Here is a 25,227-nt window from a genome sequence, read left to right as displayed (position 1 = left end):
AGAAAGAAAGAAAGAAAGAAAGAAAGAAAGAAAGAAAGAAAGAAAGAAAGAAAGAAAGAAAAAGAAAGAGGGAGGAAAGAAGGAAGGAAGGAAGGAAGGGAGGAAGGAAAAAAGGAAGGGAGGAAGAGAGAGAAAGAAAGGAAGAACAGGTGTGATGTATTGTCTAACCACTACACTTTGAGGGGGAGGGGCACAATCACCAACCTTGCCAGGATGACAGGTGTAAGCCAGGGTTTCCCAGAATGTCTGGCAGCTCTACTGACTATTTTTCTTGTGACTTCCCTGTTACCCGCCTACAATAAACCAAGGAACACATTTTTCCCTAGACTCAGAATTAATAGCTGGGCCGTCTTTCCCCCATTTGTTTTCTTTTTATTCTAGGGACACTGAGGCATGTACTGATGGAGGCACCTTCACACAGCCTGCTGACACCTTGGACCCAAATAACACCCACTTTCTGCAACTGTGCAGGATTTAAAAGTTTGCGTTAAAAATATATACATATATACACAAACATACAAACCTCCCTCCTGGTTTCACCGTCTGTTAAGTTCTTACTTTAGCCCCTGTTCTCTATCCGTTTACTCTGAATATGGATTCTGTCTTGGTCCTTTATTTATATTTGTGTGAGCTTTCTTAAATCCATTTTGAAACAAGGAGAGAGTGTAAATATATCCAATGAAGGTATACATTTATTCATTAGGGTTATTTTATGAGTTTCTTTAAAGCTTTTGAGTTAAAGACAGTGAGTCTCAAAACCAGGAACTTTGAGAAGTGAGGAATTCAGGTACAAGAGCCCAATCTGAACACAGACAATACCCCAAGTTCTGCTGTTTCTTCTCGCTAACACACCCATCTTCGGGCCCGTGTGTATCAGGACCATTTTTAGGTCTAGGACATGAATGTCAGTATGTAGGTGATCGATGGTGCAAGTGCTTCAGAGTAAATAATGGGTTTTTTTTGGGGGGGGGTTGGTTATCTTTTTGATTTGCACTTATGAGTGCCAATCAATGTGTTTAAGTAGTAGGAACTATATGAACCAGTCAGAACCAGGTTTGGAGAATTCTACCTAAGTATATGGAGTCCTCTACACTCAAAATGTGCCCAAGTGAGGTGCCTGGATCCCAGAGCTGGGGCCTAAGGTACAGAGGCAGCAGCTGACAGAGTGGTCCCCACGTCCTGCCATCTCTACGCTGGGGAATTTTCTGGATTGTGCAACGCAGCTCTGTGTGTGTGTGTTCATCTGTGTGTCTGTGTATGAACACACACACAGGAGGCTTGACCAATAACTGAAAGACTCACAACTTGCAAAACCAGCCACAATGAGCCCTCTTACAAACCCTGTTAACTGAATAACTGCCTCTGCATTGGCATGAAGCAACCAAAGGAGGGAACAGCTGAAAGAGGACTTTCTTCAGGAGATGAAACCAGCCTTTACACAGAAACTTAATATGAGCCAATCTGTGCAACCAGGCTTCCACCCAACCGACTGACATTTAATGAGCACCTACTACATAGATCACAAATGGTGGATGCTTTGACTTGATTCAATTGCTTCTTTGCCTCTTTCCCATGTAAATATCTCTCCTGTTTTCTAAACAGTTTATTTCACATAGGAAGCTGCAAGTCTGGCCCTACTGGAAAGGATACTGATGACATCAAAGGCTATTGCTGGCAGGACAGAAATAGGACCTCGTCAGTTAAAAGCATATAATGGCACCAGGCTTAGCTCCTGGGTCTGCGATTCTACACGGAACCCAGATAAGCATCTTTAACATGGGCCTCTCCTCAGATTGATTCTCTCACCTTAGAGAACTAAAAAGACTTTGTTTTGCGTAAACTGAAGAAAATACTTTCTTAAGGAGGAAGGCAAAGGGTGAGATGGGCTTGGGCGGACATCCTCTGGGTTTCTATGTCATCCCGTTCAGCGTCAGCCAGTGTCCAAGGCAACAGCATCCCTGCCCTCCCAGTCCTCTCCAGGCACATGTCTGTTCTCAAGCCTTTTTTAGGTACCACACATCCCGGATGGGCATCTCGGACATCTGCCCTTCCATAGTTTTTCCCATTCAACAGGAAATGCCTCCTGTTCTAAGTCTCGGTAACAAGTAATGGGTCTCAGGAGTGCAGCTTAGTTCCCACGATCAAACCAAATATACGCCCTCTGCATAAATGCCAACTGTCTGTCAAGAAACACGAAAACCAGCTTTGTCCCTCTCATACGGCACACTTGAGACTCTCTCCACTGTCTCCTGTAAAAGCCTTACGACGTGTGCTTCCAGATCAGGGATGGATGATCCCCTTCATACCTATAACTGCATCAAATCATTTTGCTGCAAAGCCACACAGTGACAACCCTGAAGAGAAACCCAGTCCATGAACCCAAGTCAGAGGTTTTGCCAAGGACTCTGCACTCTGAACTCTGCTGTTCGGAAAGCAATGGGAACAGAAGTCCACTGGATGTGACCTGATGCAGAAGGAGGGGCAGGGGTGGGAATCACGCCACGGAGGGGATTTGAACCCGTCTGCCATCACACTTCATGGAGATGAATAGAGGTGACTTCTGCGGCAAGGGAGAATCAAGTTTGCACCAACCTCACCCATGCACACCTCTTATTACTCCGGCAACAAGGGGCAGCCCGGACAGGACTACCCAGTGGCTAGGCACCCCTTCATCCATTCCTCCCTCAGTTAATATTCATTGAGCACCTAGTACACACTAGGTACTGCACCTGGCCATGGAGGTAGGGCCTTTGTGGGGCTTACATTCTATTGAGGGAGGAGATAATAAGAGAGCTTTCACATAAATGTCCACTATAGTGACAGATGGGACTAAAGGCAATAAAGGAAAATGAGGCAGGTGGGGGGTTGAGAGTCACTGGGTGGAGTGGGGAGGGGGCGACTCTGGATGGAGTGGTCGGGAAAGGCTTCTGAAGAGATGTTTGCACAGAGCCCCGGTGAAGGACAGAACTCCCTGGAACCAAGGGGGTTTCGGGCTGAGGTAACAGCCAGTTCAGCCCCTGAGGCAGAACAAGACGGGGACCAGGTGGCTGCAGTGGGTGATGGGAGGGAACCGGCAGGGCTACTGCAAGGGGCTGAGATTCATTCCAACCCCCCTCCCCCCTGAAAGGAAGAGAACGAAGGAGTCAGAAGGGCCTGAGCTCTAACTCGGCCTCTTATTAACTGCAGGCTGACCTCTCCAAGCTTCAGTTTCCTCATCAGGGCACTTGTGACAAAGACACTACCTATTTCCCAAGATTTCATGACACCAAACTTTCTATGTCTGCACATTGCTCACCAAATACCTAATATAGAGTCAGGACCCACTGAGTTGTCACCGTTGCTATTGTGGTGATATTTTTGGTTTTATGTAGTGCATTTCCTCTGAGGAGGTTTAAGGCATCCTTCCTATTACCTTTAGTTTTGCTAAATAAATAAATTCCTGGCATTTTCCTCAAATCCAGAGCCATTGTTTTGGCTTGGGTTTAGAACTACTTCTGGCAAAGAATTTTTCTGGCTCTCAGAGTCTGTGTTATAGGTCAGTGATAGCTGGAATTTCAGAGTTTGAGATCAAACAATATAGGGCTCCCAACTGTTAATTTTGCTAGATAAAAAAAAACTTTTAAAGCCTACCTTCTATTATAAATAGCACCTCATAAAAGGAAGGATATTTAACACCAAATAACCTCAGAGAAAAGCCAATTCTTCCTTAGAGAGGTCACTTTTCATGGATTCTCTCTCTCTCTTTCACACACATACACACACACACACACACACACACACACACACACACACACACACACACCCAGAGCAGTGAACATTTCACTGTGGGTGGACCAACTTCTGCCGGCTTCCATTTACAACCATTGCTCCAGGCAGTGGAGGGTGACCAATGCCAAGGGCAAGAAGAGAGAGCCAAATGAAGTTCTAGGAAGGCGTGGGTCGCTGACCGAGCCTCTGACCTGCTGGGACGATAACTCGGCGCTCGTTCGTGGTCATGTTTGGGGGCGGCATATGCTTCTCCTCCATGTAGCCGCTGTAATTCATCCCGACAGTGTCCGTGCTACCCACCATCTTCCCTCCTTTGGCCATGCTGCATTCATCGGGGGAGTTCCTGGAGGGGAAGAAGACACATCCTTCCATTATTGCGGCAACCCAGAGCCCTCCTCCCTGTCTCCGTGTGATACCCAGAGAAGCAAGGAGGGGCAAGGTGGAGGGGTGTGAGGAAGGGGGAGGAGACTGTGAAAAGCCAAATGCAGTGTCTGTGATGAACTGAATGGCTGTGTTTCTTCCAAATTTATATTTTGAAGCTTTAATCCCCACGTGATGGCATTTGGAGGTGGGTCCTTTGGGAGATAATTAAGTTTACACAAGGTCCTAAGGGTGAGGCCCCTATGATGGGATTAGTGGCCCTTATAAGAAGACAAAGAGACCAGATACCTCTCTCTGTCTCTGTCTCTCTCCTCTTTGCCACTGAGTTTACAGTGAGAAGGTGGCCATCCTCCACCCAAGAAGAGAGCTGTCTCCAGACATCAACCCTGCCAGCAACTTGATCTTTGACTTCCAGTCTACAGAACTGTTATTTAAGCACCCCACCACCACCACCCCAGTCCATGGTATTTTGTGATGGCAGCCCGAGCAGACTAAGACAGTGCCCCTGCTCAGTGGAAGCAGAGGGCAGGCACGTGGGAAGCAAAGCTGCCACCTGGCTTCTATTTCTCCAGCCAGCTCCTTCTGAAACAGTCGTGTCAAACCCCCTTCCATGACAACTGACTGGAAACACTTGCAAGGAGCAGGGAACTGGCGCTTGTTCTCCCTGTGTGACTGTAAACAGGCCACGCACACAGATGCTGGGAGACGACCCTCAGCAAGGTTTATCCTAGAGTGCATGCCTCTTCACAACCTCAGAACGAAATCCTTGTGCTCAATTTCAGATCCCTGCAGCCAATCTTTAGACACAGAGTTTGAAGGCCCCCAGTGTTCCTGGCTTAGGTGCAGGCAGGAAGATCAGAGGAGGGAGAAGGACAGGGGACCCCAACAGCCCTGTAGGACTAGGATTGGCAGGGGGAAACCAGCTATGTGCCTGCAGAAAGGAGTCAGCTGCTGGGCCTTGGGGAACAGCTCACAGGGCTGCTGTTCATTAAGACAGCCATGGCCTCTTGGACAAAGACAAACCTGCCTTTCTAAAAAAAGAAAAAAGGAGAATATAAATTTTTAAGCGAGGCTGGAAAGTTATTGGACATGGTGAAATCATACATAATGGGGAAACTCCAAACAGAAAATGCAGCTTAACCAGGAAACAGAAAAATGTTTTTTTCTGAGGGATCTTGATGGTTGAGTTATGTCTTCTAAGGTGGATTTCTGGAAATTTCCTCTCAAGTGTTACCCAACACAGGATTCTTCATACTCTTAGGAATCTACACATCTCCATAGGATTTTAGATTTCCATCCCCATGTCTGAGGCCCTGATGGTTGTGGGCTCCACTCCAGTGAGCCTTCCTTTGTCTCCTCCACACTTTGTTTGCTGGAACTCTGCAGCCAATCTGCAGAATCTTGGAACTATAGGCCTGGCATGGACGTGACCTTCAAGTCAGAGATGGTCTGAGGCATTGAGGCAGAAGGGCACTCTCTGGGTGGGGCAGGACTGAGGTGGGGTGGAAAAAGTCATTCTAGACCCAAGAGCCATGGCAGGGGTGTGGACAGGAAGAGCAGACCAAAGGCCCTGGAAAGAGTTTGTTCAGCATCTGGGAACTTTGAAACTACAGATTTGCTCTCGGCATCCCTTGCACATGTCTGGTGCTGATGGAGGGAGCTTAGGGCTGATGATGGGGAAGAAGCAGGTATGTCTGTGGATGGAGGTTATAGTTGGGGTCATCCAGGACTAAGTTCCTACCATGGGCCTGGAAATACACAGCCCTGTTTCATGGCATCCTCACAGCTGTAGTAACATGAAGGAAATTTAAAAATAATAGCAGTCGGAGTTCCCACGGTGCGAACCCTCTATATTTCCAATGCTGCCTACACGTGCATTATTTCCTCTTGATGCTGTTTTTCCTGGCTTCCAACATTTATCTCTAAAAGACCCATCCTAATATCAAAACACTGAATGTCTTCACTTGAGACTTAGTTTCCTTTCCCTTTGGAAAATTCCATCAGTTGAGTGGAGTAGGTATGTTTTGGTCTGTTGGTCTCAAGGAGAGAAGTTACTAGGGAAGAGAGTTAAAGGGGTTTGTTTCTTTAGGAAAAAGACTTTAGATGCTACTTAGGTGATGAGTGTCACTCAAGTAACATCTGTAAGATCTAAGATGAGCACTGTTCAGATTCATTCGTTCACTCCTCCATTTAGACTATTTTTTATTGAGTGCCTGCTGTATATCAGGTACCATAAATTCTTTCTTCTCCAGCAAGGCAGTTATCCATCTAAAAAGTTAAAAGTCAAAGAGATGTATAGAATTATAGAAAGAGGAAACATGGGGGATTATGGACCATACGTTCCAACTCTCCCATTTTCTTACAATTCAATTGTTCAATTTCCATCTCTGAGGACGAAAGCTTTAGGAACGAATCAGTTTTCCCATGGCATTAAAATAGATCCCTCATCAAATACAGAGATATAATGAGCTATTAAATTGCATTTTACCAGAGCTTTCCAAAAATATGTGTTAAGTATTTAAAACACGGACAGTCTTCAATATGGTTACTTTGTCTTCATCTTATAACCAGAAGACATAATTCATCTCATTAAGCTTTTCCAGCCAGCTTTCATTGTGAAAAAAAGCAGCAGAATGAAACCCTATTTTCAAACGTTGTACCTTCAGTTCAATAAAAAAAGTTGTCTTTTTTCCACTGTATTTTGTTTTAGCTTCAGAGGAAGACAGAAGGGAACCATGTTTGTGATCACTTCAAATAGTTTTTGAATCTAAGTAATAAATCTAACAGAACTCCAACCCCAAAGAGGGGAGAGGTCACCCCATAGGGCCACTGACATACGAGACTCAAGGCAGGTATTCAATAAATACTGGTTAAAGGGGCCCCAGGTGTTCTATTCTCACTGTTCAGTCATTTCGCCTTGTTTATTCTCTTGGAAATTTTAATAGCAAAAGAGTAGCATATATATATGTCGCTGTGTTCTGAGAGCTTAACAGTTACCAGTCCTCACAACAGCCTGGTGCAGCGGCCGCTGGCATTAGCTCCATTTCTCAGATGTGTAAACTGATGACACAAAAGAGAAGGGAATTGCTCCAGGTCTCAGAGCCAGGAGGAGGCAGAACTGAGGCTTGAAGCTGGGCAGCCTCTACTCACTGGCCACACTTATAACCCCCGCACAGACAGCCCCACCCAGTAAAGCTAAGATGGCTAGGATGGCGGCCCTTTAAAAAGTAAAGCAGATCTTTATTTCAGAAAGGCATCAAGAACGCCCTGCCCCACATGTTACTCTGGCTTAAGGTGTGCACTGTGATACATACACGATTCATAGTCTAGGCCACCATCCTTGCCCCTGGACTGTTCATTCCCCAGCACAGCAGATGTGTGACCCATCCAGAGCGTATCTAAAAAGACGGAAATAAGAAAGAGAGGGAAATCCTGGAGGAGGATTTTTTTTCATGGAATTTAGACACTGCTATTTTAAGAAAAAGAAATCTTAACATGATTCAGAGAATTGCAAAGTGTATATTGAAAAGTGTCCCAATAAATGCATTTTCAGCCCTTTGCCCAGCTGTGGTAAGAAATCTGCCCCTTGCTTACTGCACTGTTTAGCTCTACCTTCATTGTGCATTCCAAGAAGCCACAGGGAGAAGCTCCCACAAACAGCCTGGTATCCTACCTGTACCAAGCCTAGAACAGAGGATCCCACGTTCTCTATTCTAACATGGTAAGGGTTTGGGCATTCAGTACATTACTTTGAAATGCACATAGCAAAGAGCATCCCTTTAAATATGATATTCTTGGTATTCACATATGTGTTCTTTAACAGTTCCTGTGAAAGTTCTAAGGCAATTCATTAGATGCCTGCTAAATGGGTAATTAATTGGTGAATATGAAAGTTCTCTGTCTTATTATTTGGGGCATCAATTTCTTTATTGCTAATAAGCATGGTTCAAGATATTTCTCTCAAAGACTCTGTCTTTTAAGGGCATGGAAAAGTGATTATGCAAGTCAAACCACAGTGAGATCTATCACTCCACACCTGTCAAGATGGCTATTATAAAAACAAAAACCAAAACATAACAAGTGTTGGTGAGGATGTAGAGAAACTGGAACCCTCGCGTACTGTTGGTGGGAATGCAAAATGGTACAGCTGCACTGGAAAACAGTATAGCGGTTCCTTGAAACATTTTTAAAGAAAACAACCATATGATCCAGCAATCCACTTATGCCTATTTATCCAAAAGAATTAAAATCAGGCAAGAGATATTAGCACTTCTAGCTTCACTACAGTACCATTCACAATAGTCAAGGTGTGGAAACAACCTACATGTCCATTGATGGATGAATAGATAAAGAAAATGTGGTACACTCATACAATAGAATACTATTCTTCTTAAAAAGAAGGAAATTTGGAAATAGATGACAGCATGGATGAACCTTGAGAACATTATACTTAGTGAAAAAAGCCAGTCACAGAAAGACAAATACTGCCCGATTCCCCCTTATATGAGGTATCTAAAAAAGTCAAATTCAGAGAATCAAAGAGTGAAATGTTGGTGTCCAGGAGCTGGGGGAGGGAGAAGTGGTGAAATTACTAATCAACCATCATAAAGTCTCAGTCAAGTAGAATGAAAAGCCTCCAGAGATCTGCTGTACTACTTGGTACCTTTGGTCAACCATAAGGTACACTTAAACATTTGTTTAAAAGGTAGATCTCGTGTTGTGTTCTTACCACAATAAAATAAATAAAAAATGATTGTGTCTTAACCATATTCTCAGATTCACATTTTCAGGTCTGGGTTCTATTTATAACCCACAAAACACTGGTCTTGACAACCCCATACAGTATGTGGCACCAGTGAGAGGGAAGAGAAGGCAGGAAGACCGCTCACAGCAGGAGAAATCCCACATGGGGCTGGGGCTGCCCTGAGAGGGGGAGGCTGATTCAGACTGAAGAATTTCAGGAAGGCACTGGACAACAGCTGGGGTGCCAGAAAGTTGGGTGTATCAGCCTCCAAGCCCCTTAAAACATCCTTGGGGCCACACAACTTCAGGAGTTTAATCTCTGCAGCAATCTAACAGATTTCCATGCCACTTGGGTGTAATTGCGGTCACTCTAGGAAATAGAAATAATGTAGAAAGACCCCCTCAACCTTCATGATGAACAAGATAGGGGGTTGGTGCCCTTCTTCTGATAACTGGAGACACATGCCCAACTAAGATGGCCTGTTGAGCCTCAATTAATTAATTGCTCTTAAGTAGCATTTGGAGAATTAAGGTGAGTTGAGAACATGATCACTGACTTCTTAAAACATACTAGTATTATGAATTAATGATGAAAGAACATAGCAAAGAATATCAAATAAATTGGAAAATCTACTATATTTAAATTAAGGTGAGAATTCAGACATGCTGCCAAACTCCACTGGGTTCTCGTAGGGTTACAGAATCAGAGGGCTGGGAAACTCCATTCCCAAGCCCCCAGGCAGGACTCTCCAGAAGCTACTTGGATGAACAAATGCTTAGCTTATATTAACATTTTTCTAAGGAGGAGAGTCCAACATTTCCCTCTGCAACTCCAGAGTTATATTTATGTGTATGTGTGGTGGCTCTGAATATACTTTCTTCCCCTGTCCTTCCTCAAACTATGTGACATTTGAGGTGGACTGCAAAAATGCACACAAGACATAAATGATCAAAGGAATGGAAGTGAAGGTTATATGAGGGCAGAAAAGCAATTAACCAAGAGATAAAATCAGCACATTGAGTAAGCTTACTATTTATAGTTGTTCAAGGTAGAACATCAATCTATCTCTGAACTTTCTACTTGCCAAAGCAAAAAAGGAATCTATCTTGTGACAATTCAAGGTGTCAAAAAGATACATATGAACCAGTCACTCAGCAGAAGCAAAGCTTTTCCTGGGCTGAAACTTGAGAGAAGTTTCTCTCGTGGCTTCTCTTGCAGAGAACTGGGTGATGCAGCAAGCAGTATCCTTCCCAGCATCCCATAACAGACCTGAGAACATACCACACATAAAGCAGGATGCTCCAATCACACAGCTCGCAGCTGCTTCAGCTACAGGAACTGGGAGACTGTATTTCCTCAGCCAGCGCTCCATGCTTACCACTTCTTGACACTGATTTTGGAAAGAACCAGCCAACCAGAAAAATGGGTGCAAAAATATAAAAAATAAATGATTAAAAACTGAAAAAAAATTTGAGAGATGGAATACTACATATTCCAGTTTCCACAGTCTTCTAAGTTATATGTTTTAAATTCAAATTTGCCTCTGCATGGTGGGCAAACAAATATTTACAGACCTCATTTGTTTCATCTTCTATCCCGTATCTGACTGCTTTTACTCATGCTAGGGATGGCTCCAAAATCTTTTCATGTATTCATGTTATAGTGAAACATTCAAAATGGTGCTTAACACACAGTAAATGCTATGTGTTAGCTGTTATTATTCATCTCATCCACACAACTCCACAAGGTCAAATACCAGTAAGCAGCAGGAATATTACAGGTGACTTGCAGAGAGGATGGAGGCAGGTTGTGCCCAAGGTTACACGACCAGCAGTGGAGCAGCTGGGATTTGAACCTACAGAGTTGGGGTCCTGAGTCCAAGGACTTGACCACCATGCTATAGGACCTCCCCTGGTAACTCCACACCAATGGTCTCTTTCACAGACATAACACATAATGGGATGGACCCTCAGAAGACTCAAGGTCATCACTATTGGGTATTTTCTGAAGAATATCCTAGGAGTGGCCCTGAAGACAGTCATGGATAGGGCGGCAGATGTGAGATGAGTAGGGCCAGCCCTGTGCAGACAAAGGCAGAGCCTCCTAGCTAAAGGCGGCAATGTTTATTTGGACATGCATACGAATTTTGATAAGTCTGGTTTAAGAAAAAGGTGGCCACCTCGATTTACAGTTGAACATCATATGTCCCTCCCCAAACCTTCCTTGAGGCGCTCAGCAGGGTGCAAGCTCTGCAGAGATGATGGGTGAACATTCATGAGTGTGAGGAAATCAGACAAGAAGTGTCTGTGCTCAGAGAGGAGAGTGGGAATGCCTGTGACTCAGATCGTGGGTCTAAGAAGACAGAACTGAGAACCAGGACAGAAGATGGACCACTGAGAAAGTAGTCCATCTAATTTTTTTAAGATTAAGTGGACCCCAGCCCAATACAAAAGCTTCTTTCAGCTGTTTCCATAATCCTTTTCTTTGAAAAGGGGTAATGTGCCTATAAAAATGTAACAAGACATTAAAATTAGGGCTTTGGTTTTTGAAAAACAAAATAAACTTGACATCTGACATTGGTTTTCTCACATCAGAGTCTACTTACAGCAGGGCAGATTCCATCACAGAAACAGCCCGCAGTGAAATGGCATAGATGCGAACGTTAGCTTGACAAGGATGCGCTGTGCCCTGAGCTGAGTGTGAATGGACCTCATTTATCCAAGCATGTCACTGAATGCAGCCCCAAGTGACAGGGCCGAGCTCACCAGCCACCTTAAATCTGTGATCCACCCTCACTTCACAACAGTTACTGGAGGCGCTCAGGCCTGAGAGAAAGCCCAAGGCAAGTCAAAATCGAATTTGGGCAAAACTGATATAACTTGTCCTGGTGGGTGAAGGCAAACCCGCTGGTCCTCTCAAAAATCTACCCATTCTTCAAGCCCCATCCTCCTTCCTGTTCCTGAATTCCCCTTGCACTTGGAGACGGCTTTCCCCTGCCTTGTTCTCCATCACATGCTGGTGGAATAATTTTTTTTTTCACATTTGAAATGCATTTTTTTTTTTTTTTTTTTGCGGTACGCGGGCCTCTCACTGTTGTGGCCTCTCCCGTTGAGGAGCATAGGCTCCGGACATGCAGGCTCAGCGGCCATGGCTCACGGGCCCAGCTGCTCCGCTGCATGTGGGATCTTCCCAGACCGGGGCACGAACCCGTGTCCCCTGCATCGGCAGGCAGACTCTCAACCACTGCGCCACCAGGGAAGCCCTGAAATGCATATTTTTTTAAAAAACTTTTATTGGAGTATAGTTAATTTACAATGTTGTGTTAGTTTCGGGTGTACAGCAAAGTGATTCAGTTACACATATGCATATATCCATTCTTTTTAGATTCTTTTCCCATATAGGTTATTACAGAATATTGAGTAGAGCTCCCTGTGCTATACAGTAGGTCCTTATTAATTACCTATTTTATATATACTAGTGTGTATATGTGAACTAATTCAGACAGAGAAAAGACAAATATCATATGGTATCGCTTACACGTGGAATCTAAAAAAATGGTACAAATGAACTTAGTTTCAAAACAGAAATAGAGTCACAGATGTAGACAACAAACTTATGGTTACCAAAGGCAAAAGAGGGGGAGAGGGATAAATTAGAAGGTGGAGTATTCTTGAGCTTTACTTCCAGAGAGTCTGCTTTCCTGCTACCAGAGTCATCTTCCACAAAGACAAGTCCATGCTGGCCACGTGCAACCCAAGCCCTTCCTCGGCCCATAGAGCCTTCCGACAAATCCACACTCCCTAGACTGTCCTCGGCCATCTGGCCCTGGGCCTCCTCAATTCATTCATTTAAAAAAATTATTAAAGTATTGTTGATTTACAATGTTGTGTAAGTTTCAGGTGTACAGCAAAGTGATTCAGGTATGCATTTTATACACACACACACACGCGTTCTTTTTCAGATTGTTTTCCCTTATAGGTTATTACAGAATATTGAGTAGAGTTCCCTGTGCTGTACAGTAGGTCCTGGTTGTTTATCTATTTTATATATAGTAGCGTGTATATGTTAATCTCAAACTCCTAATTCATCCCTCCCCTCCCTTTCCCCTTTGGTAACCGTAAGTTTGTTTTCTATGTCTGTGGGTCTATTTCTGTTTTGCATTATAAATAAGTTCCTTTGTACCATTTTTTAAAAAAGATTCCACGTATAGGCAACATCATATGCTGTCTGTCTTTCTCTGACTTACTTCGCTCAGTATGAGAATCTCCAGGTCCATCCGTACTGCTGCAAATGGCATTATCTCATTCTTTCTTATGGCTGAGTAACATTCCATCGTACATATGTACCCCATCTTCTTTATCCAGTCATCTGTGTGACAAACACTTACAGAGCAAGTGTACGCCACGTACTGTCCCAGGTGCCGGGGACCCAGCAGTGTCCCTGTTCTCGTGGTGCCTGCCTTGGGGTGGGTGAAGTCTCTCTCCCCAGCCCCACATACTCTGCCCTGGAAGACCACGGTCCACATCCCATCCAACCCTTTTGTGGAGGAGCAAGCGAATGTTTACTCCCGTGCAGCCTTCGGCTCATGACAGTTTATTAGAATGGCACTATCTTCCCAAATGTGCTTTTTAGCTTATTAGGTGACTTCATGGTAAGAACTTGATGATGAAGCTAGACTACAGAGGCTTTCTTTGGCAGCTCTACCCTGACAGTCCAAAGAGTTCAGTTCCACGAGAGGGTCCTAAGGATGCTGGCCAGGGCACGCATCCCAAGTCTGCCTTAAACCTGAATAGGCATCAATCCCCCCTCAGGTGGTTTTCTTCCTAAGAATCCTAAAAGCACATACTTAGTCCTAATCGACCGAACCAACTCCTAATCAAGTTTCACGCCATGAGTGGAGGTAGTCACCACAAAAGGTATTTTTAGGACCCCAGACAAGGAGGGGATTGTCTGGAAAGCACTGGTGTAATTTGTAGGTCTGGTTTATTTCTGAATCAGAGGCAGTGGAAAAGCTGCTTCAGAGCCCATGGCCTGAGCAGCGGGTGGAGCTGGGCAGTGATTCACGGAGCACTCGGGGCTCCAACTGAAACTGGAGATGTTTATCTTCACAGCTGTGTGTTATTTTTACCCTTACTAAATATTCTCTCTTACACCTGGAATTTCAGCCTCTTCCCACCAGGCCTGTTCCCTCCTCCCTTCTCCCTTCTCCTAAGCAGTTGAAGATGAAATTAATTTAAAAAGTCACCACCAACAGTTAGTTCTTTGTCCCCAAAAGGGGTTTGAAGTTTCCCTGAGAAAGTTTCATGGTTTAAGTGTATATTTCTCTTAACAGCCGAAAATGGTATCAGCAAGATCACAGCACATTTAGATCTTGAAAACTGAGGAGGAAATGCATCCTTTGGGGATTCATCCTTCAGAATAAAGTATTCTGTAGAATAAGATGTCTACAAATAGTTACCTGACAAAGATGTGGCACCTTTTCTATCTTGTGTGCGTGTGTGTGTTCTTTTCTCAAAACACTTTCATTTTTCAGAGAGGAAAGAATTAAGCCCGATAGCCATTATGGTGCTTTCAGGGTTTTATTTTCCTAAAAGGCTATGTAAATTCTGGTTAACCAAGATGATTTTCCTTTCAGGATAGAAAATGCCAAACAGTCCTTGTCCCAATGTCAATAACCACAGTGACCTGATGGGATTCACTTACATCATAAGGAAGAGCACAGCTCTTAGGCTGTTCTCCAAAATGGTGTCCATCCATTTGACACCCCAAGAAATGGCAAAGATGCTCATGAGTGCTACTAAGGAAGGGGGATGAGAAAAAGTCTGCTCCAGACAGAGAGGCAGCCCCAGAGAACTTGACTCTCTCACTAAATCTTCCCCGACTGAGGCCCTTTCAATCCATGTCTCAGCCCTGCAGCCCAATGAACTGATGTCTGTAAAGACTCAAGGCCCCTTACAAGTAGGACAAACTATTACTACCCGACCTCACTAGCACAGTTGGGAAAACCACTAGTTTTCCAGTCTCCAACACTGAGCCGCCCACAGCTTGGAAGGTTTGGAAGGTGGCCAAGCTTAACTAGGAAACATCTTTTATGCCAGTCGGATTCAGAACCTTAAGGCAGAAAGGAACAAATGTGATTATAGCTGCAAATTTCACTGTCCTAAAAGAAGACATAAAGTCTTCTAGAAAATGTAAGAAAATATACATGAAGTCAAATCTCAATGCATCAAAGTAGAAAGGCATGAGGGAGACCAGTCCCAGGGAGCCGCTTTCAAATGTCAAATATTGAGTACTCCAAGTAAAATGAGAAAACTGATGTTAAAAGACCTTCAGCCAAGATGTTGCTCTGTATGCAGGAACTGGGCAAAGAACCTCTTCCAACACAATGACACACAGGGAACTGGAATAGTCACTATCCTAAAACTGAGAATTTTTTATTTTTAATTTCAACCCAATGAGTATTTACTGAGAGCCACCACTGGGCTCAGACCGTAGGTCTCCCATCACACTGATTATTTGTTAAATGTGGTTCTGTTTGGAATCACCTCATGAAGGGAATGTAAAGATGAGTGCAGTTTAATTGATCTGTTATAATAAAGTAAAATGAGAGGAAAGTAAATTTTTTTAACTGTGTAATAAATACAAGAAATCAAAATATGGTTGGTGTTTGGATTTAATGCCTCTCAGAAAACAAAAAATCGGACATATTGCTCATCCATCACCTGGAGAAACTCCATCGTCCCTGCCAACACAGAGGTGATGCCTGGCTAAAGGAAGCAGCCCTGAGGGAGGAAGAGGAGCACAGGCCTGGGGTCACATGGCCCATGGCAGGCGGACTTAAGTTATGGAGACTCAATGGTCTCCATGCGTAAAATGGGTATAATCTTAATGCCATCTCATAGATTTAATGAGGAAATTGGATGATATGTTGTATCCTAAAATCTATTAATAAATCACAGTGCGTTATAGAAATATTAATATCACTCCTCTGGGAGTCTTTCCTGCCTGGAGAAACTGAGTCATACTCTCATCCCTGCTATGGCCAGGCCCAGAGCATCCCCCTGAACTTGTACTTGTCATGCGACCTCATGGAATCTTTTTCACCTTTGATGGACCGTAAGCTTCTCTTAATTCATCTTCATAGCAAACAGAGTAAACACCAAATAAATGGTTTAGTGCAGAATTCACCACTTCGAGACTACAGGCCTTTGGGGCCAGATGATTCTTTTTGGGGGCAGATGCTGTCCTGTGTGTTGTAGGCCGCTGAGCGGCACCTCTAGCCTCAACTCACTAGATGCCAGGAACGCCTCACAGGTGTGACAGTCAAAACTGTCTTCAGGGCTTCCCTGGTGGCGCAGTGGTTGAGAGTCCGCCTGCCGATGCAGGGGACACGGGTTCGTGCCCCGGTCCGGGAAGATCCCACATGCCGCAGAGCGGCTGGGCCCGTGAGCCATGGCCGCTGGGCCTGCGCGTCCGGAGCCTGTGCTCCGCAACGGGAGAGGCCACAGCAGTGAGAGGCCCGCGTACCGCAAAAAAAAAAAAAACTGTCTGCAGACACTGCCAAATGGCTCCCTGGGGGGGCGCAGCCATGGTGTCTGCGAACCTCTGGTTTAATGAGTAAGATCCCCTGAACTCAGGCAAGGAGTCCAGAGCTCGTCCTATTTTGCCTGGTGCTTATTAGAGGTAAGTGCAAGTCCCCTGTGTCTGGGCAGATACTTAGAGGGGCCTAGGCTCGATTCTCAGGAGGATTCCAGTTGTGGTTTGTCCACCCCTCATTTGGGGTACACCCCCCAAACCTGGGGCTCAGCCTCACTTCCCTCTTCCTCACTCCATGCCCATCAGCAAAACGCTACAGTTCTACCTTCCAAATATGTCCAGAATGCAATCACTTTTCCCACCCTCACGCAGGCCTCACCATCTCTTACCCTAACTCCTGAAGGGCCTCCTAGCGGTCTCGGCTTCAACACAGGAGCCAGGGAGATCCTGCTAAATCTGAGTGACATCACGTCCCTCCTTTGCTTACAGCCCCCAGCGGTCTAGCTCGCTCAGAGTGAAGATCAAAGCCCCTCACTGGCCTCACGATCACTCAACCTCATCTCCTCTTCCCCTTGGTCACTGAACATTAGCCACAACTGTCCTCCAACACTTCAGGCTGACCTCAGGGTCTCTGCACTCACCACTCCCTTTGCCTGGAATATTCTCCTACTGGGTAACCATGGGACCTTCTCCCTCACTGACTTTGGGGCTTTACTCAAATGTCACGTTCCCAGAGGTGATCTTTTCAGGCTGCCCTTTCCAGAACTGCCACCCCCTGCCCTGCTTTAGTTTTCTTTTTTCCTTAGCACTTACCACAATCTAACCTGTTAGCCTTTAATTAGTTATCTGGTTCACTGGCTGTCTTTCCCGTTAGAAAGTGAACTTAGAGAGGCAATAATTTTGTGTATGTTTTACCACTGTATGTCAAGTACCTAAAACAGTGACTGCACATAATAGGTGCTCAGTACATACTTGCTGGACGAATGAATGACTCCGTGCGTAACCAGGACGTCTGACACCAAGATGGACTAATCAGGTAGCCCCCTTTTCTGTCATCTTCATCACACTCCAGACCACATGCTTTTTAAATATTACATCAAAAGCATCCTGTCATCTGATCCTAGGCTGGAGTTCTTCACAGCACACAGTGAATCTCCTTCCCAGACAAGAGAGAGAGGCGAGGCCCAATCTCTCACCTACAGGCTCAGCCAGACAAAAGCCACTGCAGTGAGAGGCGAGCAGGGTGGCCGTCCACCTAGGCAGACAGACTTCCTGAGAGCGAGCCCTCCCCTGCACTTTGTTCTCCCAGATTATCCACTCTATAGGCCACCTTTATCCAGCTCCGGGGATTCTCATTTTTTTCTCTCCCTGGATGCTGCAACAGGACTGTGTTTCTCAGACCAGTGAGTGTCAGAATCCCAGGGTAGGGGAGGGGGAGCTTGTTAAAGCAGGAGTGCTGGGTCCCACCCCCAGAGCTTTGGACTCAGCAGGTCTGGGCAGGGCCTGAGAATCTGAATCTCTAACAAGCTCCCAGATGGTGCTGAGGCAGTGGATCTTAGGGCCCTACTTTGAAAATCAGCGCACCAGGGGACCTCTCACCCAACAGACTCCAACAATAGATTAATGACTCCAGGTGGCTTGGGTACTGGGCTAAGAGCAGGACTCATAGCGTGGCACACAGAGTCATTCAATTCCAGCTGCAGTGAGCCTCCAGGTGGGCAGCACGGAATTGCCGCGACTTCCTGGTGGGCCACCAGGAGTTTTTACTGCCTGTGGAAGGATGAAGGATGCCCAATTCCACCCGCCTGAGAGTCGACTGAATCTCCGAGACAGGGATGCTGAGAGAGAGTAAAGGCTTGCACACCATACTGCCCGCTTGTGATGGAAGACAATTTTCTTGTGGACCGTATGTGAGTAAGTGTGCGTGTGCATGTGTGTGCGTGTGTGTGTTTCTTGGTCTATCTTGCCAGTCTACAGTGGCTTGAGCCTTAGGAACCTCACATAGAATTAAGGCCATCAGCAGGGGGCTCGCTGGAGGCCAGGCAGTTCTGAAGCCCCAGCAGGGCCCTCTGTGAACAGCTGTTCCAGCTGGGCTGCACTGACACGTCTCCATTGTGTGAACACTTGGGGGTTTCTTGTGTGTGAGGCTGGAGTGAAGAAAGGGGAAAGGCAGGGTGTCGGGGACCACCGAAGCTGAGAAATGATGTCTTGTGTCCACACAACGTGCAATTGGATTAGTGTCTGCAAGAATCATGTCCTCTGATACGGCAGCCGCCAAGCCAAACCCACAATTACATCCCTGTTGGCTCACAAGGCATGGTTCCTTTCTCTCCTGTTTTCCTTTCATTATTTTTTATAGAGCTCTGTTATAATGGCAGTAGGTCTCATTTCACCACTCGTATTTCATTTCAGGAGCTTGTGTGCGCATTGGGGCTAAGGTTTTGCAGAATTCCATCACTTGCTTGGGAAATTCAGTTCCTCCCTCCTCCAAGCCTTGGCCTTTTCTTCCAAGGGTAATGAGTCGATAGGGACAGACAGGACCATTCCCAGGGACCGTATCTTTTTTTTTTTTTTTTTAAACATCTTTATTGAGGTATAATTGCTCCACAATGGTGTGTTAGTTTCTGCTTTATAACAAAGTGAATCAGCCATACATATACACATGCTCCCATATGTCTTCCCTCTTGCGTCTCCCTCCCTCCCACTCTCCCCATCCCACCCCTCCAGGCTGTCACAAAGCACCGAGCTAATATCCCTGTGCCTTGCGGCTGCTTCCCCCTAGCTATCTACCTTACTACGTTTGTTAGTGTGTATATGTCCATGACTCTCTCTCGCCCTGTCAAAGCTCACCCCTCCCCCTCCCCATATCCTCAAGTCCGTTCTCCAGTAGGTCTGCGTCTTTATTCCTGTCTTACCCCTAGGTTCTTCATGACATTTTTTTTCCCCTTAAATTCCGTATATATGTGTTAGCATACGGTATTTGTCTTTTTCTTTCTGACTTACTTCACTCTGTATGACAGACTCTAGGTCTATCCATCTCATTACAAATAGCTCAATTTCATTTCTTTTTAAGGCTGAGTAATATTCCATTGTATATATGTGCCACATTTTCTTTATCCATTCATCCGATGATGGGCGCTTAGGTTGTTTCCATCTCCGGGCTATTGTAAATAGAGCTGCAATGAACATTTTGGTACATGACTCTTTTTGAATTTTGGTTTTCTCAGGGTATATGCCCAGTAGTGGGATTGCTGGGTCATATGGTAATTCTATTTGTAGTTTTTTAAGGAACCTCCATACTGTTCTCCATAGTGGCTGAACCAATTCACATTCCCACCAGCAGTGCAAGAGTGTTCCCTTTTCTCCACACCCTCTCCAGCATTTAATGTTTCTAGATTTTTTGATGATGGCCATTCTGACTGGTGTGAGATGATATCTCATTGTAGTTTTGATTTGCATTTCTCTAATGATTAATGATGTTGAGCATTCTTTCATGTGTTTGTTGGCATTCTGTATATCTTCTTTGGAGAAATGTCTATTTAGGTCTTCTGCCCATTTTTGGATTGGGTTGTTTGTTTTTTTGTTATTGAGCTGCATGAGCTGCTTGTAAATTTTGGAGATTAATCCTTTGTCATTTGCTTCATTTGCAAATATTTTCTCCCATTCTGAGGGTTGTCTTTTGGTCTTGATTATGGTTTCCTTTGCTCTGCAAAAGCTTTGAAGTTTCATTAGGTCCCATTTGTTTATTTTTGTTTTTATTTCCATTACTCTAGGAGGTGGGTCAGAAAGGATCTTGCTGTGATTTATGTCATAGAGTGTTCTGCCTATGTTTTCCTCTAAGAGTTTGATAGTTTCTGGCCTTACATTTAGGTCTTTAATCCATTTTGAGTTTATTTTTGTGTATGGTGTTAGGGAGTGATCTAATCTCATACTTTTACATGTACCTGTCCAGTTTTCCCAGCACCATTTATTGAAGAGGCTTTCCTTTCTCCACTGTACATTCCTGCCACCTTTATCAAAGATAAGGTGTCCATATGTGCGTGGGTTTATCTCTGGGCTTTCTATCCTGTTCCATTGATCTATCTTTCTGTTTTTGTGCCAGTACCATACTGTCTTGATTACTGTAGCTTTGTAGTATAGTCTGAAGTCAGGGAGCCTGATTCCTCCAGCTCCTTTTCTTGTTCTCAAGATTGCTTTGGCTATTCGGGGTCTTTTGTGTTTCCATACAAATTGTGAAATTTTTTGTTCTAGTTCTGTGAAAAATGCCAGTGGTAGTTTGATAGGGATTGCATTGAATCTGTAGATTGCTTTGGGTAGTAGAGTCATTTTCACAATGTTGATTCTTCCCATCCAAGAACATGGTATATCTCTCCATCTATTTGTATCATCTTTAATTTCTTTCATCAGTGTCTTATAATTTTCTGCATACAGGTCTTTCGTCTCCTTAGGTAGGTTTATTCCTAGATATTTTATTCTTTTTGTTGCAATGGTAAATGGGAGTGTTTTCTTGATTTCACTTTCAGATTTTCCATCATTAGTATATAGGAATGCCAGAGATTTCTGTGCATTAACTTTGTATCCTGCTACTTTACCAAATTCATTGATTAGCTCTAGTAGTTTTCTGGTAGTATCTTTAGGATTCTCTATGTATAGTATCATGTCATCTGCAAACAGTGACAGCTTTACTTCTTCTTTTCCGATTTGGATTCCTTTTATTTCCTTCTCTTCTCTGATTGCTGTGGCTAAAACTTCCAAAACTATGTTGAATAAGAGTGGTGAGAGTGGGCAACCTTGTCTTGTTCCTGATTTTAGTGGAAATGCTTTCAGTTTTTCACCATTGAGGATGATGTTTGCTGTGGGCTTGTCATATATGGCCTTTATTATGTTGAGGAAAGTTCCCTCTATGCCTACTTTCTGCAAGGTTTTTATCATAAATGGGTGTTGAATTTTGTCGAAAGCTTTCTCTGCATCTATTGAGATGATCATATGGTTTTTCTCCTTCAATTTGTTAATATGGTTTATCACATTGATAGATTTGCGTATATTGAAGAATCCTTGCATTCCTGGAATAAACCCCACTTGATCATGGTGTATGATCCTTTTAATGTGCTGTTGGATTCTGTTTGCTAGTATTTTGTTGAGGATTTTTGCATCTATGTTCATCAGTGATATTGGCCTGTAGTCCAGGGACCGTATCTTATGCGGAAGGAGCTAGGTCATGTTCTGGCAATGCCCAGGCTGTAGAGGGGGCTCTCCCCCCCGGGGGGGGGTGTTTTCAAAAGAGCACCAAGGGGCCACAAAGGTAACAGCCTGCCCATTCCAGCCAAAGTCCGATTTTTGACTTACGTAAACTCCCCCTGAACTTGACTTCAAGAGGCAAGTGTACTGTACGGAAGCCCACCACACAAAAGCTCAGAGCAAGGACAATGAGTCGGAGCTTCTGGGCTGGGGGCCAGGAGATGTGCTTCCTTTCCTGCTGCAGTCCCTAACTCCCAGCACCCCTGGCCTGGGGCTTCCAGGTGGTGGGTGAGGCAGCCAGCATCTCTGGAAAGATGCAGGGAGGCGGCACATTTACGAGCTGCATCTTGGTCCCTGGTGCTCAACCACGCTCACCTCTGCAGTGTCTCTGCCGCGAGCCCCTCCAGGGAGGATCCCTGTCTCCATGACCTGGGTCTCTGCCCCCTGACACTTTGGGCAGAGCTGGTACAGCCAGGTGCCCATTCAAGGTCTCTAGAATGAAAGCAGAGTCAATGCAGGTCCACGTTCCCTTTTTATGGAACTGGAGCTGACACGTGTGAAGATCACGCCGCAAGCTGGCAAAGTCTGCGGATCTGATCCCGGGCAGCCCTGTCTGCCGGCCTCTTCCAATCCTCGATATGAAATGGGCCTTAGGTCCGCTGATGAATTTTGAGTTTTTCCTTCCTCCATGCCCCTTCGGGCAGCCTTATGCTCTGAAGAGCAGACTCACCACCCACTTGCAAGATTCCACAAGATCACAGCCTGAAGGCCGGTCCTGGTGACCATCAATCTGATGTGCGACAGCCCCCAACACTCCCCATCCAGCCAGGCTGAGCCCCTTCAGGGACAGGGAACTGGCTACCCCAGGAAATGCTGATTTGCAAATCTGAAAGGAATGGCCCCACTAACCACTGACCAGCCAAGGGGCCAGAAGCACCAGGTGTGGTCGGTGTCCTGTGTCCACCTGGCCAGGCCATTGCACTCAGTGACTTAATCCAATGCCAATCGAGGTGTTGGTCTGAAGGTATTTCATAGATGCGGTTAACATCTACCAACCACTGATTTTAAATAAAGGTGATTATCCTTGATAATGTGGGTGGGCCTCATCTCATCAATTGAAGGTCTAAAGAACAAAACCTGAGCTTGCCCTAAGGAAGAAGGAATTCTGCCTCAAGACTGTTGCATCTGAAACAGAGACACAGATGTAGAGAACAAACGTATGGACACCAAGGGGGGAAAGCGGCGGGGGTAGGGATGGGATGAATTGGGAGACTGGGATTGACGTGTATACACTACTATGTATAAAATAATAACTCATAAAAACCTGCTGTACAAAAAAATAAAATAAATTTGAAAAAACAAAAAAAGACTGTTGCACCTACTCCTGCTTGAGTTTCCAGCCTGCTGGTACACCCTACAGACCTCAGACTTGACAGCCTCCACAACTGTGTGAGCCAGTTCCTTACAGCAAACCTCTTCATTGTGCATTCCACTGGTTTTGTTTCTCTGGAGAACCCTGACGGACACACCAGACCAGCCCCACTGAGCTGGATCCAGCACACGGAGCTCGGAAAAGACAGGCAAAAGACTCTTCTACAAAGAGGATCAATGTATGTCTGCCTCCTGTTTCCCCAGAACATTCCACGGTGAGGGGAAGGAGGGCACTTGGTGACCAGCTGACATCTGCATCATAGCTCAGTTCCACAAGCTGTGCTCCTCCCCCATGCTCCTCCCCCCTCTGCTCCTCCCCCGTGTTCCTCCCCCCCCGCTCCTCCCCCCCCCCCCCCCCCCCCCCCTGCCCCTCCCCCCCTCTGCTCCTCCCCTCGTGCTCCTCCCCCTTCTGCTCCTCCCCCTCGTCCTCCTCCCCCCGTGCCCCTCACCACCGTGCCCCTCTCCCCTTGCTCCACACCAGGCTTGCCATTTCCCATCAAGTTACCAGGCAAATGCAGGCATCCGTGCCCGCCTCCCGGGCAGCGGCTGCTGGGCCAGCACCACCGGACATCCAGGAGGAGGACAAGGACCACGACAAGGCTGACTTCCCTCGGTAGCCGCCACTGAAACACATCCCAGTTTGCTCCCAAAGCTGGAACTGTCTTTAACCATCCTCTGAGGGGAGCATTCTGAGCATCTTAGGATTCCATGACGGCCTGAGAGTGGAAGCTACTGACGCTTCCATCGTCCCCTTGCAAGAAAATGGTCCAGTTTCTCCAAAAACGATTTCCTTTCCCAGGAAAGAGACCCTCGCCTGAGTCTGCAGCTTCACAGCTGCCTGACAGACGAACGACCAAGAAGCTTTCCAAGGTCAGCCGGCCGAGGAACGCGGGAGAAGCTTTCCGGGGGCCCGTGTCTTTCTTGGGGACTTGAAGCCCCTAGGCCAGGCTCAGGGTCACCTCAAGTCCCCCCACCCATCCCGAATCCCTGTGATGACCACCTCGGGCTGGGAAGGCGGCCCCAGGGCTTGGCCAGGAGGGCAGGTGGACATCAGCTCTTGAAGGGAAGCACAGGCCAGCATTGAAGGAACCGGTATTCACACTTCTCTCTTATTTATTTATTCGTTTATTTGTTTGTTTGTTTGCTTATTTATCCATTCATCTATTTAAATTCAGCGAGAAGGAGAGAAAGTTTCATTTCTGCAACATTGTTCTCACCTCCTCATTCAGTCTCCTTTCTGAGGCTTGCGAAATCCAGACTGGCATTCCTGGAGCTGGCTCTAGGCCAGACTCCACAAATAAGGGCCAGGGCACGGCTCGCTCTGCCAGCTGCCAGCTGGAGACCATCTCAGTGCCCTCTGCCCGAAGCGTTCTTTCCCTCTCTCTCTAATTATTTATCTTCCACTCTCTCCATCTCCATCTCTATCCCTCTCATCATCTCTCCCTTGCACACACAGTCTCCCTCTCTCTCTCACACACACACACACACACATACGCGCACACACACATGTGCACGCGCACACACACGTGCTGATGTATCTCCCATAGGTAGAAACTAGCCTTGGAAGAAGAACGCTTTAGAAATGCATCTTGCTCTTAATGCTCCCACCGTGACTGCCCCGGCATGCGTGGGATCACGTGACTCCATCAAAAAATAGAATCCATCAATGTTTACAGGGTTGGCTCCATAACTACCCTTTTATATAAACACCGCTACCTTCTTCAGAACAGGATTAACCTGCATGCCTCCAAGTCTCAGAAACAGATACAGCGAATGGTCAGTGGAACCATTCTATCAGATGGATAGGATTTACCTGTAACATATTTACATATAACAAGGAACTGGCCGGGACTCTGGCATCCTGGACCCTATGATTGCCTTTTCTACCATGGTCCTTTCAGAAATCTAGGAATTAGCCCCTTGATGAGGTCTAAGATGGGTCTGCCTTGGCTTGAATTCCCTTTAAAGGACCAGTGCTGTAGCAAATAGGCAACATCAGAATTATCGTTCCCACTTTCAAGAAGAAACTCAATGCACAGAAGTGAACTGACTTCTCAGGGCCCAGGGAAGTTCTGGCCCCTCCCATCTCCCTGTTTGGCACGTCCAGCCTCATGGTTGACATTCCCTCT

The 25,227-nt window shown here is 45.6% G+C and overlaps 1 protein-coding gene across 7 annotated transcripts in view; it reads right to left on the bottom strand.

The window, feature by feature from the left end:
* Window positions 1-25,227, bottom strand: part of ERG (ETS transcription factor ERG) — a 281,719-nt gene that overhangs the window by 36,812 nt on the left and 219,680 nt on the right. For 6 of the 7 annotated variants that reach the window (XM_029214406.1, XM_029214410.1, XM_029214407.1 and 3 more), the window contains one exon: window positions 3,960-4,111. In XM_029214406.1, the coding sequence (XP_029070239.1) occupies window positions 3,960-4,111 (152 nt within the window). Of the gene's footprint in view, window positions 1-3,959; window positions 4,112-7,463; window positions 7,493-25,227 lie in introns of those variants that run through there. The other variant, XM_029214412.1, reaches the window with a different exon arrangement.

The sequence above is a fragment of the Monodon monoceros genome, unplaced genomic scaffold (genome assembly GCF_005190385.1).
Source record: "Monodon monoceros isolate NGI ecotype Baffin Bay Population unplaced genomic scaffold, NGI_Narwhal_1 Super_Scaffold_11, whole genome shotgun sequence".
Classification (NCBI taxonomy): Eukaryota; Metazoa; Chordata; class Mammalia; order Artiodactyla; family Monodontidae; genus Monodon; species Monodon monoceros.
Note: the sequence above shows the minus strand (reverse complement) of the source record. Positions and strands in the feature narration are given on the sequence as shown.